Here is a 16,500-nt window from a genome sequence, read left to right as displayed (position 1 = left end):
CCCATCACCCACCCCTCAGCTACACCCCCCACCCCACAGACCCCTCCCCCTGCGAGCCAACCTGGCCCTGGCGGGGGGTCTCCGGCAGCGCTCTGGGACCCCCATGGGCAGGGAGTGAAACGTGCCAGAAAGGACCTTCCAAAGTTATTATGTGGGGTGCTGACACCCCACCCCCACACTTGGAGGGGAGCTCAGCGCTCCCAGCCCCCTGAGTTCACTGGGTCGTTCCCCAGCAGCCCTGGACGTCCGGTCTCTGCTATCCCAGCCGGGCGCCCAGAGTCAGGGACACGTCCGACAATCGGCCAGAGCTGCCCCCCAAGGCGGAAGGGGGGCGCTGAGAAGCCCTGAGCTCTGGGGGCGGCCGGGCAGTGTCTGTCTATGGGGAAGGGCAAAGGAACACGCCCCTGGGACCTGGATTTCACACCCGGGCCTGGTCTCAGTCCCTGCCCCCACCCACGTCTGAGCTGTGCCTGGTGCCGGACCCACAGACTCAGCGCTGCCGGGACAGGACTCCAGGGCTGGGATCCAGTGGGGGGGCTCTTGGGTCCGTCTGTGTCCCACGGCTCCTCAAACCAGGCAGAGGGACAGGAACTTGTCTGCTCAGCTGGATTTCCCTGGGTGGGGCTGGCTCTCCTGGGCTCCGGGTAACCTGGCCCTGCCTGACCCCTGACTCTGTTTGCCCTCTGGCCGAACAGGCTGATCCCCGGGGATCCAGCCCAGCAGGGCTCCCGGCTTATTGACTGCCCAGTGGCCAGGCCACCCCCACCCCAGCTGGGAGGCTGTCTGTGTCTGGCTGGGTGCTGCGCAGCCGGAGCGCCGATCCGAGACTGGGACTGGGGCGTTGCAGGGAGGGGCTGAGCGGAGCCATCGGGGGCTGCAGGTCCAGTTACACAAACACGGACCCAGCGCTCGGAGGTGCTGATCCACCCTGGTAGCTCCACAAACCCCCCAAGCCTCATGCGCAGGCACCGGGCCCATCGGTTACCTTGGCATTCTCGTAACTCGCTCCTCATGGCCACTCGCCTTCCACGGCCCCTCCCGTCAGGTTCACGTGGCTGGGGCTGAGAAGCGAGAGCTTCAAACCTGCGCAGAATGACCGCTCTCGTCAGTGTCTCCCCTCCTTACCCAGGGGCACGGCAAGTTCTTGGGGGTGGGGGGGGGGGAGAGGAGCAAACACCTTGTAACAATGGTACGAATGGCTAACACGGGACGTGGGATTGAGCAGAGATGTGGCCAAACCATGGAAAAAAATCTACAATTTTTCCCTCATTCACTTTCCTTTCTCACAGACCTTCCTGCCGACATTAACCTGCTGCGCTAGCAAAGTGACTCCAGTTTGCAGAGGGAAAACCGGGATCTAACCCCAGCGCTGTCCCACGCTGCCGAGCTCTCTGTACGCTGGGGCGTGTGTGGAACAGGGATCCTCCCCCAGAGACCCCCCCGCATCCCAGGGAATTTCACAAACTCACCTTTGCCTCGGGCCCTCTGTGTCCACCTGGAAGGGAAGAGAAACAACAACGCTCAGCTCCCGCCCTGCAGCGAGGTTCCCACGAGACGCGGTGCCGATGGATCTCTGCCTGGCGGACTGAGACCCCCTCCTGTCTCTGCTGGTGGCTCTGTCCAACTCCTGGGCCCAGCCAGGCTAAAGCCGGCTGGCTGTAACCCTGCCTAGTGGGGGGTGTCTCTGTCCCATGTATCAGACAGGTAGCCATGTTAGTCTGAATCTGCAAAAGCGGCGAGGAGTCCTGTGGCACCTTATAGGCTAACCGAAGTGTAGGAGCATAAGCTTTCGTGGGCAAAACCCACTTCGTCAGATGCATCTGATGAAGTGGGTTTTGCCCATGAAAGCTTATGCTCAAACACTTCGGTTAGTCTATAAGGGTATGTCTACATTACAGCACTAATTCGAACTAGTGCATCTAGACCTAAAAACTAGTTCGAATTAGCATTTTGCTAATTCAAACTAGCATGTCCACACAGAGTGGACCCTGAACCGAGGTTAAGGATGGCCGGAAGCAGTGCCGGCAGGGCATCAGAGTAGGACTTAGAGCGTGGAGATGCTGTCTCAGGCTAGCCGAGGGCTGTGCTTAAAGGGTCCCGACCCCCACCCCGGACAGACAGTTCTAAGGGGTTCCCCGCTTGCAAAGCAGTCCTGGCTTGGAGTGCCCTGAGTGCCCACATTGGGCACATCACAGCACTCGGCCATCAGACCGGCTGCACTTGCCGCAGGCTGCCATCCGGGGAGAGGGGTCAATCAAGGGGCTTCAGGAGAGTTTCCACCCCGAGGAGCCCGCAGAGCCACCCCAGCCCTCTCCATCGGGGGCTCGTACCCCATTCCTCCCTCACCTCCTTCCACTTACCCTTCCCTAGCCCCCCTTCCTGATGTACAAAATAAAGGACATGTGTGTTCAAAAATAGAAACTCTCTTTATTGAACAAAACTCGGGGAGACTGGGAAAAGGAGGTGGGAGAGGGGAAGAGAAAGGGTGGGAGAGGGGAGGGCAACTAAAATGATCAGGGGTTGGGAACAGATCCCATATGAAGAGAGGCTAAAGAGACTGGGACTTCTCAGCTTAGAAAAGAGGAGACGGAGGGGGGATATGATAGAGGTCTATAAAAACATGAGTGGCGTGGAGAGGGTGCATAAAGAAATGTTCTTCATTAGTTCCCATAATAGAAGGACTAGAGGACACCAAAGGAAAGGAATGGGTAGCAGGCTTCAAACTAGTAACAGAAAGTTGTTCTTCACAAAGCAAAGACTCAATCTGTGGAACTCCTTGCTGCAGGAGGCTGTGAAGGCTAGAACTATAACAGAGTTTAAAGAGAAGTTAGATAATTTCATGGAGGCTGGGTCCATGGAGTGGTATTAGCCAGGGGGTAGAAATGGTGTCGCTGGCCTCTGTTTGTGGAAGGCTGGAGAGGGATGGCACGAGACAAATGGCTTGGTCATTGTCTTCGGTCCATCCCCTCCAGGGTCCCTAGGGTTGGCCACTGTCGGCAGACAGGCTACTGGGCTAGGTGGACCTTTGGTCTGACCCAGGACGGCCATTGTAAGCTCAGGGCTCAGGGTCGGGGGTCTCACTGGACCACCTTGATTTTCATGCACACCTGCTCCTGGGTGGCCAGGCTGGCAGCTCTCCTGCCCTAGCCGGCCACTTTCCTGTGCCTAGTGCGGAGGTCGTGGATGAGGTCCATGATGTCTGCACTAGACCAGGTGGGCGCCCACTTCTTGCAGACCTGGGCAGGCTCCTGGGAGCCACCAGCCTGGTCCCGGGAAGAGGGGGTGGGCTGGGTGGCAGCGGGTGGCTGGCTCGAGCCGTGCCAGGTGCAGGGTCTGCTGGCTGGGTGCTGGCAGGCTTGCACCTGGCACGGGCACCGTAGCCAGCCCATGCCCCTTTAAGGGGTCCGGGGCCGGGAGGGGGGCAGACGAGTTTCCCTGGTGGTGCCCAGAGTGGCCACCAGGGCAAGCTGGGGAGGGCTAGACTCCCACTAGTTTGAATTAAGGGGCTACACAGCCCTTAATTCGAACTGCTTAATTGGAACTAGGCGTTAGTCCTTGTAGAATGAGGTTTACCTAGTTCCAATTAAGTGCTCTGCTAGTTCCAATTAAGCGCTCCACTAGTTCCAATTAAGTTTGAACTAGCGGTTTGCCTGTGTAGCGCCTAGCAAAGTTAATTTGAACTAACGGCTGTTAGTTCGAATTAACTTTGTAGTGTAGACAGACCCTAAGGTGCCCCAGGACTCCTCGCTGCTGTCCCAGGTAGCAGCATTCAGAGCCCACTGGCCGCGGGCGATGGGAAGGAGCGCTCTGTCTGGTTTGCTGGAAGGGGAAACTCCCTCGGGCTGCACATTTGTGTGTCTGTGTCTGTGGCAGACACACAGCTCAGGGCCAGCGGCTCCCTGCGGGGTTACTGGGGGGTCCCCGTTCGAGGCAGCCTGTGTCTGCAGAGTTTACCTTGAATGCAGTCACAGTGCTGTCAGTGAGTCCCTTCAGCCTCCCCTGCGCCTCCTCTCCTGCGCTGGGGGAAAGGTGTTTCCGGTCCCTGCTCACAAGCGGGTGCAGTCTCCTGTAGGTGGACTCGATTGCCTCCAGCTGCTTTTTCATTGTTTCCTTCAGAGACAAAAAGTACAATGAACAGAAGCGCAGCCCCAGCAGGGCTGACCGCAGTGGGGAAGCTTCAGAGGGTGGCCGAGTCAGTCTGTGCAGGATACACTTAACAAACAACACACGGGCTGGTAGCACTTTAGAGACTGACTAAACCTAAAGATGGGAGCGTGAGCTTTCGTGGGCACAACCCACTGCTTCAGATGACCGGAGTGTTGGATGTCCAGAACCAAAATAAATAGGGGAGAAGGGAGTGGGGGGAGGAGGTGAGGGGGTGGAAGAAGGAAAAAAATGGGAGGGGGGAACAACACGTGGATGGCTGTGTCATTATCGACCTACCAAACAATGAAGGTGACAATGGCTCTTTGTCTGGGTTTGGGGGTCTGTACGCGCTAGCAGACTGTGTGAGGTTTGCTAATGAACGGTTCCGCTCGGCCTCTTTTGACTATTCAGGGCCTGTGATAACTCAGTGATTTGAGCACGGGGGCTCCCACCCCTCTATTAGAGGGAAAAACAAGTTTCTTTCCCCCCTGAAGTTTAATGGAAAAAAACGAATGACACTGCCTACCCAGTGCTCCTGGACAGCCTCCTCCACGGGAACCACCGTGTGGGCGCGGTGAGCCTGGGATCTCTCACACACCAGGCAAATGGGGCTCTGGTCCTCCTTGCAGTAGAGTTGCAAAGGCCGTCGGTGTGTCTCGCACATGTTCCCTCTGCTCAGATCCTCCACTGGCTGTGACCGTAAGGACTCCACAATGTTCTTCAGCTCCCGGTTGGGCCGTAAGTTTCCCTTTCGAAGTTTCTCGTTGCACAGAGGACAGGCGACGTCTCCGTCTCCCTGGCAGTGCCCGGCGATACATTCCCGGCAGAAGCTGTGTCCACACTCAGTCGTCACAGGGTCCAGGAATAACTCCAGACAGATGGGACAGGTGACTTCGGCTTTAATGGTCTGTAAAGGCTCCGCTGCCGCCATGGTGCTCTCTAGGCGGGAACGAACAAGTTCCCTGCCTCCCTCATATCCCTCCGAACATGTCCGTCTGGCGGCAGGAAGGTGCCTCGCCCCTCAGATATCCTGTTAGGCCAAAGGGCCTTCCTGCAATTGAACAGCTCCAGGAAGCCAGAGACGGAACAAATTCCTTTGGCCTCTCAGGAGCATAGAAAAGCTTCTCTCTGCACCCCCCAGCCCGCCTCCCCGCAGGCAATAAGGGAGCCGCTCCGTGGTCCCCTCTGTGCGAGGAAAATGACCCATTTCTGACCCCAGTGCCAGCAAAAGGCCCATCTCACCCCCACTGGCACTGACAGGGCCCTGGCTGCCCCCGTCCGGGAGGTAAAAGCCATTTGGAGCCGCGCCCCAGAGAGCCTGCGAGGGCCCCTCCCGACCGGCCAAGGGCTCCGCGTCGCGCTCAGACAGGGCTGCCGAGTTCCTGCAGGAATGTTCTTCTGTGGAACCCCCCCCCGTGCCCACGCGGACGGCCCGTCCGTGGGACCCTGCAGCCTGAGCCGGGCTGGGCCCGCCCCAGAGACCTGAGCTGGGGGGGAAGGTCTGGGAGGCTGGGCAGAGGCAAAACCCTCCGACACGCCGAGCCCAGTGTCCTCAATGCCCCCCCCCCAGAAGTGCAGAGAAACCCAGAGCTCGTTCGCCCCAGAAATCTCTGTGCAGCCGCCTGCACCCGGGTGGCCCGTGGGACTCGGTGCCTTGGCCGCGGCCGTGAGAACGCAGGAAACACTCAGCTCAGCCCGGCCCGGCCCCCAAAGTAACGTTCCTGTGAGGAGCCACAAACCACAGGCCCCCGGCCCTGGGAAACAGAGACAGGTGCAGCCTCCCCCCAGCACCAGCCCCCGCGCTGAGCTCTCACCCCACGGCCTGTCCCCCCCCCCCGCACAGTGCACCCCCCTCTCTTCGGCCTCTCTCCCGTCTGGGATCTCCCAGCCCCCTGGTGTCTCCTCTACCCGCCCTGGTCTCCTGCCCCACACGGGCCTTTTCTCTCTGCCGGGGGGCTGGGGAGACAAGGGAGGGCATTACGGGACAAAACTATAAAGGTCAAAGCCCAAAATGAATTTAAATTAATGAGTGGCACAAAGGTGAAGCAAGAAAACATTCTCTGAATACATTAGAAACAAGAAAACGACCCAGGACAGGGCAGGCTCCTTGCTCGGTCGTCGAGTGTTAGCCAAACGGGCTCGTTGCCCCCTGGAGCTACTCAGTTACCCCAAGGAGGCACGGAAGACAAGAGGACAGATATCCAGTTCTTTATTTATCGGCCAGCTGAGCGGGTGCTCCCCTCGACTCCTGCCAGAGGGAGAGGCACACCGGGTTAAGCATACAGCGTAAAGTAAACAAACCGGTCTGCGCAGAACCACTAGCGTAGTCATTTTTCAAGTCTTGTCTCGCTGCACCTGCATCTGCCCGACTTCCCTTTATTGTGCTGTTTTGGGCAGTGACATGACCTGACCCTTTGACCTAACAATAGGAAGTTCAGTTTTCACCCTGTGACGTAGTGGGGGTACTTGCTGGGCTGTGGTGACCCCTGCTGTCTGGAGCAAGACCCAGCAGGGAAAACCTCGCTAGGCAGAGGTAAGGCCAAACTTGTTGAGCCAGGGGCCAGACACCCCCCATGGAGAGGAACAAAGGAAGGTGGAATGCTGCCCTGACTGGGGGGGCAGGGCTGCAAGGGAATTTAGTTAGTTGGTTGGTGGCTGTCTGGGAGGATGGATGAGACAGCCTAGGGAGAGGAGCTGGAGTTTTAGGGGCCCAGTCTCCCCTATCTCAAGGGGGCCTGAGGCATCCTAGCCCAGTTCCTGTAACCAGATTACATCTGTGCTGCGCTGTGCTGGAGGAGCAATAAACCACCCTCAATTCCACTGGCTGGTACAGTCTGTTTGTGCCATTCCGGGGTGCAGGAGACGGGGAACCCCCAACGTGCCATCACACTGGTGTCAGAAGTGGGATGCACTGCACCCCGTGGATGAAGCTCCCAGCGGCAAGCGACAAGGCGCTGTAGAAGCAGGAGCCCTGGAGCCAGGCGTGCTGGAGACAGAGCGAAGCGGTTCCTGGGAATCGTGGGGCGCTGCAGCACTAGACTGGTGAGTCTGCACCGAGGGGACCAGCGGGCAGATGGCCTACGCCCGACTCTTGAAGGCAGAGCTGGTGGGGCTGTGCAGAGAGAGGGGCTTGCCTGTGCGGAAAGCAACCAAGGCCCAGCTGATTACCCAGCTGGAAGATAATGACCAGCCACAGGGCCAGGATCTTGTCCCCAGGGGAAGCAGCCAGACCCCCCCTGAGAGTGTGTCAGGCTCAGAGAGGGGGAGGAGCGCTGGAACCCACCGGAGAGATGAGACAGCGTCTCCCGGGAGGCCTGCAAGCCGTAGCCCATCTAGGGCAGGGGCCAGCCCAGCGGAGCTGCGGCGCCTGGAGATCCAGCTGCGGATCAGGGAATTGGAAGTAGAGGACCGAGAGAAGGAGCGCCAGGACCGAGAGAGGCAGCGGCAGCATGAGCTGGCCATGGCAGAGCGGAGAACCGGCGGGGCACCGGCTGCGCCAAGTGCGGATGGGCCCCAGGGTCCCAGGACTGCCAGATGCTTGGAGAGGCTCGTGGTGGCCCAATTGAAGGACATGGCCGACATAGACGGGTTCCTCAGTGCCTTTGAGAGGGCCTGTGGACTGCAACGGGTCCCCCCAGCTGACTGGCTGCAGGAGCTCATCCCCGCACTGAACCAGGAGGCGGCCGGAGTGCTCAGTCAGCTGGAGGACCTACAGCCAGGGGATTACAACCGAGTCAAGGAGGCCCTGCTGCACAAGTTCGGGCTGACCCCCGAGATGTACAGGAAGAAGTTCCGGGGGGTACAGAAAGGGCCACGGGAAACCTATGTGGACCTGGCCTCCCGCCTGGCGCAATACTGCCGCAAGTGGGTGTCTGGAGTCGGAGCCCAGACCGCAGAGGAGCTGCTCAAGCTGGTCATGATGGAGCAGTTCTATGAAGCGTGCCCACCCAAACTGAGGCTGTGGCTCAAGGACCGGAGACCAGAGAACCCCCAGGAGGCCGGGAGACTGGCGGATGAGTTCACGGAGAGCCGGTCCGGGTGTGAACGGGAGTCCCGGAGAGAGAGGGAACCGCGCAGAGACCGGATCTCGGCTGAGCGACGGAGGGAGTCAACTACGGGGCGAGACCAAGGAACAGGTCGTCTGCGCCCCAGAGAACCAGCCAGGGCCTGGACAGAGACAGCCCAAAGCCTAACTTGCCATCGCTGCGGGCAAAAAGGCCACAAGAGGGCTCAGTGCACCAGGTCCCGGGACCGGGGACTTTCCAGGGTTAACTGGCTGGGGCGGGAGGAAGGGCAGGCTGCCCCAGAGGCAGGGGCTGGCAGGCAAACCTCAGCTCAGAGAGAGGGGAAGGATGCTCAGTGCACCTCCCCTGGGAGGTCTGACCCTCGGGAGGCGGATTTCTCTGTGTACCGGGTGGGGGCAGGACGGCCCCTGCGGAGCGAGTGCCTCATACCCCTGGAGGTGGATGGTAGGAAGGTGACGGGCTTCTGGGACACGGGGGCGGAGGTGACTCTGGCCCGATCCGACATAGTGGCCCCGGAGCGGATACTACCCCACGCGCAGCTGACCCTGAAGGGCATAGACGGGTCCCCGTTTAAGGTGCCTGTAGCCAGGGTGCATCTGAAATGGGGGGCGAAGGAAGGCCTCAAGGAAGTGGGGGTGCACCCGCACTTGCCCACCGAGGTGCTGATGGGGAATGACCTAGAGGAGTGGCCCCATGAATCCCAGCGGGCTCTAGTCACTACCCGGAGCCAGAGCCAGCGGGGGGCTGACAACGTGGGTCCAGGGAAGGACTCCTGGCAGCGTCCTCAGGGTCCCATCCCAGTGGACACGGGGTCCAGCCAGGCTGGGACTCCGGACCTAGGCAGAGGTGGGGGACAGGTCCCGATCCCTGCCTCAGCAGCTGAATTCCAGGCTGAGGTGCAGGCAGACCCCTCCTTGCAGAGGCTGAGGGACCAGGCTGGCCTCCGTGCAGCTCGGCCCCGGGGGAGAGGTGGCCAGGAGAGATTCCTGCGGGAGCGTGGGCTCCTGTTCCGGGAATGGCTTCCCCCCAGGAAGGCGAGGGCATGGGGGGTCCAGCGGCAGCTGGTCGTCCCCCGAAAGTATCGCCTCAAGCTGCTGTATTTGGCCCACGATGTCCCCGTTGGGGGCCACCGGGGGATCCGGAGCACCCGGCTGAAGCTGCTCCAGCACTTCTATTGGCCGGGAATCTTTACAGCCGTGCAGCGGTACTGCCGGTCCTGTGACTCCTGCCAGAGGGGCGGGAAGGCCCAAGACAGGAGGAAAGCGGCTTGGGGGTCTCTACCCCAGATAGACCCTCTGGGCTGGCTGAGAGAGTTATGGGAGGGGAAGACCTCCCTGGTTGGAGCATCGGGAATGGAAGCCGCCCTGGCTGTCCAGAGAAGGCTCACTGGGCTCATGGTCCCGGCCCGAGAGACCCTGGCCAGAGATCAAGGCCAGTGGAAGGGTGGGTGTGACCCCCGAGGACAGGCCTGCGCCAGTCGCCCTGGAGCGGGGCGGCGAGTGGACAGAGGGAAGCCAGCTCATGTGGGGCCTTGCCACGGCCGGCCTGAGTCAAGGGGAGCACCCATGTCCCCAGGGCGGGTTCCCACGCAGAGGACCCGAACTTCCCTAGGTCACGAGCGGAGTGACCCTGCTCAGTTCGCTCTCGGAGGGGGGAGAACTGTGACGTAGTGGGGGTACTTGCTGGGCTGTGGTGACCCCTGCTGTCTGGAGCAAGACCCAGCAGGGAAAACCTCGCTAGGCAGAGGTAAGGCCAAACTTGTTGAGCCAGGGGCCAGACACCCCCCATGGAGAGGAACAAAGGAAGGTGGAATGCTGCCCTGACTGGGGGGGCAGGGCTGCAAGGGAATTTAGTTAGTTGGTTGGTGGCTGTCTGGGAGGATGGATGAGACAGCCTAGGGAGAGGAGCTGGAGTTTTAGGGGCCCAGTCTCCCCTATCTCAAGGGGGCCTGAGGCATCCTAGCCCAGTTCCTGTAACCAGATTACATCTGTGCTGCGCTGTGCTGGAGGAGCAATAAACCACCCTCAATTCCACTGGCTGGTACAGTCTGTTTGTGCCATTCCGGGGTGCAGGAGACGGGGAACCCCCAACGTGCCGTCACACACCCCCACGGTTAGCAGAGATGAGACATCTAACTAGCGAACCCCAGTTTAAATCCTAGAGCCACCGAATCAGAGAATTGGAAGGGATCCCAAGAGGAGAACTAATCCCCTGTCCTCACGGCAGGACCAAGCACCAACTAGCCCATCCCTGACAGGCGTCTGTCCAACCTGCTCTGAAATATCTGCAGAGATGGGGATTCCACAACCTCCCTGGGCAATTTATTCCAGTGTTTCACCACCCTAACAGGAAGTTTTTCCTCATGTCCAACCTAAACCTCCCTTGCTGCAGTTTAAGCTTCTTGTCCTGTCCTCAGAGGCCAGGGAGAACAATTTTTCTCCTACCTCCTCTGTAGATGCAGAGGTAGGATTTCTGGTTAAATAGGTTAAATATTACTTAGAGACGTTAAATGACTTCAAGTCACCAGGGACCCACTGAGGAGCTATCTGAGCCGTTAGGGATCATCTTCAGGCACTCACGGAAGCGGGGAGAGCTCCTTGCTCCACCAAGGGAAGGTTCCCGTGGCTGTTGTTAATTCCCCCCTCGGGAGCCGGTGGCCAGGCGGCTGGAAGAATTCTTCCCGTGGCCGAGGCCAGCTCTGCACTAAAAGCCCAGCCCAGCGACACGGCTCAGGGCTGTGACAGGCCCACACTGAGCGGGGGTGAGGCCGACCGACGTCCCAGTGCCCCAGACGTGGGCTTTGCAGGGCGCCCGATGGCCAAGAGTTTGAGGCATTTGCAGCCCAGCGAGCCCCCTTCCAGCACCTCCCCCACCCGCCCAGCAGAGCAGGGCCAGGGGGTGAGCAGGGAGGGGCTCAGGAAGGGGGGGCTCAGGCAGGGGGGGTCTCAGGAAGGGAGAGGCTCAGGCAGGGAGGGGTCTCAGGCCATTTCAGGCTCCTCGTGTAAAAGCCAACGTGTCAAACCCCCAGGGAAGCCGACGGGCTGGCAGGGTGGACGCACCCTGAGCACGGATGTGACAGAGCCCAGCGCCTCCCCGCCAGCCAGCCCAGGCCTGGAGCCCAATGGAAGCGCTTAGTGACCAGTCCATTGGTGCTCAGGTCAGTCTTTTGCTAGGTCTACACTGCACTGGTAAATCGGGAAAACAACTCGCCATTTGCGGTCATTGTGGATCTTTTTCCTATTTACTTTCGAAAGAGGCTTTTTCCAAATTTGTCATCTACACGGCACCAAACTGGGAAAGGAAGTGCCCTTCCGAGCCGCCCTTATTCCTCGTAGAATGAGGTTCACAAGGATGGCAAACGAACGCCTCTGGTCTTTCAAAATTTGTTTTGAAAAAGCGGACATGTTCCGTGGACACAGTATCCCGGAAAAGCAATGCAGTCTAGACGTAGCCTGACTGGCCAGGCCAGGCTGACTGAGCGGGGCGTCGGGGTCCCTCTGAGGCTCCTCTGAGCCTTGGCTCGCAGGACTGAACCCAGAGTTTTACTGGCCACAGACTCTCTTCTCACACACGTGTGACGGCGCGTTGGGGGTTCCCCGTCTCCTGCACCCCGAAATGGCACAAACAGACTGTACCAGCCAGTGGAATTGAGGGTGGTTTATTGCTCCTCCAGCACAGCGCAGCACAGATGTAATCTGGTTACAGGAACTGGGCTAGGATGCCTCAGGCCCCCTTGAGATGGGGAGACTGGGCCCCTAAACTCCAGCCCCTTCCCCTAGGCTCTCCTCCATGCTCTCCGACAGCCAGCAACCAACTCACTAACTTCCAGCCCTGCCCCCCAGCCAGGGCAGCATCCACCTTCCTTTGTTCCTCTCCATGGGGGGGTGTCTGGCCACTGGTTCAACAAGTTTGGCCTTACCTCTGCCTAGTGAGGCTTTCCCTGCTGGGTCTTGCTCCAGACAGCAGAGGTCACCACAGCCCAGCAAGTACCCCCACTACGTCACAGTTCTCCCCCCTCCGAGAGCGAACTGAGCAGGGTCACTCCGCTCGTGACCTGGGGAAGTTCGGGCCCCTCGCTACGGGACAGCGCGTCGGCGATGATGTTGGCGCTCCCCTTGACGTGGGTCACTTCCATGTCGTAGTCCTGCAGGAGCAGGCTCCACCGCAGCAGCTTGGCGTTCGTCCCTTTCATCTGGTGCAGCCAGGTCAGGGGGCAGTGGTCGGTGAACACCGTGAAACGCCGGCCAAACAGGTACGGCTGCAGCTTTTGCAGGGCCCACACCATGGCCAGGCATTCCCTCTCTACGGTCACGTAGCTCCGCTCCCGGGGCAGCAGCTTCCTGCTCAGGTACACGATGGGGTGACGTTCCCCTTTCTCGTCCGCCTGCATCAGCACCGCCCCCAGCCCAGTGTCCGAGGCGTCAGTAAACACGATAAAGGGCTTGTCGAAGTCTGGGTTTACCAACACTGGGGCCTTGGCCAGGGCTCCCTTCAGTGCACAGAGAGCCCTCTGGCACTGCTCCCCTTCCTGCACAGCTCTGTGATCGGGGCAGCGATGGAGCTGAAGTTGGGCACAAACCTCCGGTAGTACCCCGCCATCCCAATGAAAGCCTGGACCTGCTTCTTGGTCTGGGGCACAGGCCAGTCCCGGATGGCCTCCACTTTGACCGGCTCTGGCTTCAAGCAGCCACTCCCCACCTTATGGCCCAGGTAGGACACTTCGGCCATTCCAACCTTGCACTTCCCAGCCTTTACGGTCAGCCCGGCCTCCCTCAGCCGATCCAGTACCTGGCTGACCTGGGCCACGTGGTCCTCCCAGGACTGGCTGAAGACGCAGATGTCATCGATGTACGCTAGGGCACAGTTCTCCATTCCCCTCAGCAGCTGGTCCACCAGGCGCTGGAAGGTGGCCGGCGCCCCTTTGAGGCCAAAGGGCAGGACCAGGAACTCATAAAGCCCCAGTGGCGTGATGAAAGCCGATTTCAGTCTGGCCTCCTGGTCTAGCGGCACCTGCCAGTAGCCCTTGGTGAGGTCCAGGGTGGTGAGGTAGCGAGCTCCCCCCAGCTTGTCCAGGAGCTCGTCGGGCCTTGGCATTGGGTAGGCGTCGGACACCGTGATGGCGTTGAGCTTCCGGTAGTCCACGCAGAACCGGATCGACCCGTCCTTCTTGGGAACCAGCACCACGGGAGAGGCCCAGGGGCTGGAGGATGGCTGGATCACCCCAAGGGCCAACATGTCCTGGACCTCTCTCTCCAGGTCCTGGGCTGTTTTCCCTGTGACCCTGAATGGGGAGCAGCGCACCGGGGGGTGAGTGCCCGTCTGCACCCGGTGGACAGCCAAGTTGGTGAGACCCGGCTTGTTGGAGAACAGCTGCTGGTGGGAGCGCAGCACCTCCCGGATCTCGGCCTGCTGGGCCGGGGTGAGCTGGTCCGAGAGGGAAATTGACTCCAGCTAAGAGTCCTCTCCGGTCCCAGGGAACAGGCCCACCAGGGGATCCTCCCCCTGCTCCTCCCAGGGCTTACACACGGCCAGCACCAAGTTCTCCCTGTCCCAGTACGGCTTCATCATGTTAACATGATACACCCGCTGGCCGCGCGTCCGGCCCGTCAGCTCCACCACGTAGTTCACCTCGTTCAGCTGCTTAACCACCTTGAAGGGGCCATCCCAGGCGGCTTGCAGCTTGTTCTTCCGCACGGGGATCAGGACCATCACCTGGTCCCCGGTAGCGTAGGCGCGGGCCCGTGCATTGCGGTCGTACCAGACCTTCTGCTTCCTCTGGGCCCTGCTCAGGTTCTCTCTGGCCAGGCCCATGAGCTCGGCAAGTCTTTCCCGGAATGTCAGGACGTATTCCACGACCGGCTCACCCTCCGGGGAGACCTTCCCCTCCCACTCGTCTTTCAATAAGTCCAGGGGGCCCCTCACTCGCCTCCCATATAACAGCTCGAACGGCGAGAACCCCGTGGACTCCTGGGGCACTTCCCTGTACGCAAACAGCAGGTGTGGTAGGTACTTGTCCCAGTCCTGCGGGTGTTTGTGCATAAAGGTCCGTAGCATCTGCTTCAGAGTCCCATTGAACCTCTCCACCAACCCGTTGGTCTGGGGGTGATACGCTGAGGCCCAGGTGTGTTGCACCCCACTCTTCTCCCACAAGCACCGGAGCAGGGCCGACATGAAGTTGGATCCCTGGTCCGTGAGAACCTCCTGGGGAAACCCCACCCTGCTGAAAATGGTCAGCAGTGCGTCTGCCACCGTGTCTGCCTCGATGGAGGGCAGGGGCAGGGCCACGGCCTCGGGGTAGCGGGTGGCGAAGTCCACCACCACCAGGATGTATTTCTTCCCTGTCCGGGTCGCTTTGTTGAAGGGCCCCACAATATCCATCGCCACCTTCTGGAAAGGCTCCTCTATGATGGGCAGGGGTCTCAATGCAGCTTTCTTCCTGTCTTGGGCCTTCCCCACTCGTTGGCAGGAGTCGCAGGACCGGCAGTACCGCTGGACAGCTGCAAACATCCCCGGCCAATAGAAGTTCTGGAGCAGCCTCAGCCACGTGCGCCGGATCCCCTGGTGTCCCGAGAACGGGATGTCATGGGCCAGGTGTAGCAGCTTGCGGCGATACCTTTGGGGAACCACCAGCTGCCGCTGGAGCCCCCACTTGCCTACCGTCCCGGGGGGAAGCCATTCCCGGTACAGAAATCCCCTCTCCCACCGGAACTTCTCCTGGCAATCTCCTCCTAGGGGTTGAGCGGCACCCAGGTCAGCCCGGTCCCTCAGGGCCTGCAAGGAGGGATCCGCTCGCACCTCCGCCTGGAATTCAGCGGCTGGGGCTGGGACAGGGCCGTGGTTCCCCCCACTGCCTAGGTCCAACTCTAGGTCTGCTGGGACGGGGCCCTGGGCCCCCTGTTGGGGAACCTCCTCGAGTTCCGGGCCGCAAGCCCCTCGCTTGCTCTGGCTACGGGTGGTGACCAGCGTCCTATGGGGTCCGTCTGGCCACTCCTCTAGGTCACTCCCCATTAGCACGTCGGTGGGCAAGTGCGGGTGCACCCCCACTTCCTTGGGGCCCTCCTTGGCCTCCCATTTCAGATGCACCCTGGCTACGGGTACCTTAAAGGGGGTGCCGCCTATGCCCCTCAGTGTCAGCTGAGTGTCGGGTAGCATACGGTCTGGGGCCACTATGTCGGGTCGGGCCAGCGTCACCTCCGCCCCTGTTGTCCCAGAAACCCGTAACCTTCCTACCATCCACCTCCAGGGGTACGAGGCAGTCCCTCCGCAGGGGCCGCCCCGCCCCCACCCGGTGCACGGATAAATCTGTCTCCCGAGGGTCAGACCTCCCAGGGGAGGTGCACTGAGCATCCTTCCCCCCTCCCCGAGCGGAGGTTTGCCGGCCAGCCCCTGCCACTGGGGCAGCCTGCCCTTCCTCCTGCCCCAGCCAGTTAACCCTGGAAAGTCCCCGGTCATGGGACCTGTTCTTGCGCCTGGTGCATTGAGCCCTCTTGTGGCCTCGTTGCCCACAGCGATGGCAAGTTAGGTTCTGTGGGCCCATTCGGGTCAGCTCTGCCCGGGCCCTGGCTGGTTTTCTGGGGTATCAATGACTGGTCCTGGTCCCTGGGGCTCGCCTCGGAGGTGTCTCTCTCCGTTGCTCCGCCGAGAACCGGTCTCTGCGCGAGTCTCTTTCTCTCCGGGACTCCCGTTCACGCCCGGACCAGCTTTCCATGAACTCATCCGCCAGTCTCCCGGCCTCCTGGGGGTTCTCTGGTCTCCGGTCCTTGAGCCACAGCCTCAGTTTGGGTGGGCACGCTTCATAGAACTGCTCCATCATGACCAGCTTGAGCAGCTCCTCTGCGGTCTGGGCTCCGACTCCAGACACCCACTTGCGGCAGTATTGCGCCAGGCGGGAGGCCAGGTCCACATAGGTCTCCCGTGGCCCTTTCTGTACCCCCCGGAACTTCTTCCTGTACATCTCGGGGGTCAGCCCGAACTTGTGCAGCAGGGCCTCCTTGACTCGGTTGTAATCCCCTGGCTGTAGGTCCTCCAGCTGACTGAGCACTCCGGCCGCCTCCTGGTTCAGTGCGGGGATGAGCTCCTGCAGCCAGTCAGCTGGGGGAACCCGTTGCAGTCCACAGGCCCTCTCAAAGGAGCTGAGGAACCCGTCTATGTCGCCCATGTCCTTCAATTGGGCCACCACGAGCCTCTCCAAGCGCCTGGCAGTCCCGGGACCCTGGGGCCCATCCACTCTTGGCGCAGCCGGTGCCCCGCAGGTTCTCCGCTCTGCCATGGCCAGCTCATGCTGTCGCTGCCTCGATCTTGGCGTTCCCTCTCTCGGTCTTGGCGCTCC

The 16,500-nt window shown here is 60.7% G+C and overlaps 1 protein-coding gene across 2 annotated transcripts in view; it reads right to left on the bottom strand.

The window, feature by feature from the left end:
- Positions 1–5,696, bottom strand: part of LOC102452364 (E3 ubiquitin-protein ligase TRIM39-like) — a 63,946-nt gene extending 58,250 nt beyond the window's left edge. The window contains exons 1-4 of one of the 2 annotated variants that reach the window (XM_089771316.1): positions 4,673–5,696; positions 3,955–4,110; positions 1,470–1,495; positions 986–1,083 (exon numbers count right to left, since the gene is read on the bottom strand). In XM_089771316.1, the coding sequence (XP_089627442.1) occupies positions 986–1,083; positions 1,470–1,495; positions 3,955–4,110; positions 4,673–5,077 (685 nt within the window). In that variant the 5' untranslated portion in view covers positions 5,078–5,696. The remainder of the gene's footprint in view (positions 1–985; positions 1,084–1,469; positions 1,496–3,954; positions 4,111–4,672) is intronic. The other variant, XM_089771315.1, reaches the window with a different exon arrangement.
- Positions 5,697–16,500: the final 10,804 nt, after the last annotated feature.

The sequence above is a fragment of the Pelodiscus sinensis genome, chromosome 19 (assembly GCF_052426305.1).
Source record: "Pelodiscus sinensis isolate ZL-2025 chromosome 19, ASM5242630v1, whole genome shotgun sequence".
Lineage (NCBI taxonomy): Eukaryota > Metazoa > Chordata > Testudines > Trionychidae > Pelodiscus > Pelodiscus sinensis.
The sequence above is the reverse complement of the archived record's forward strand: the minus strand, read 5'-3'. Positions and strand labels throughout refer to the sequence as shown.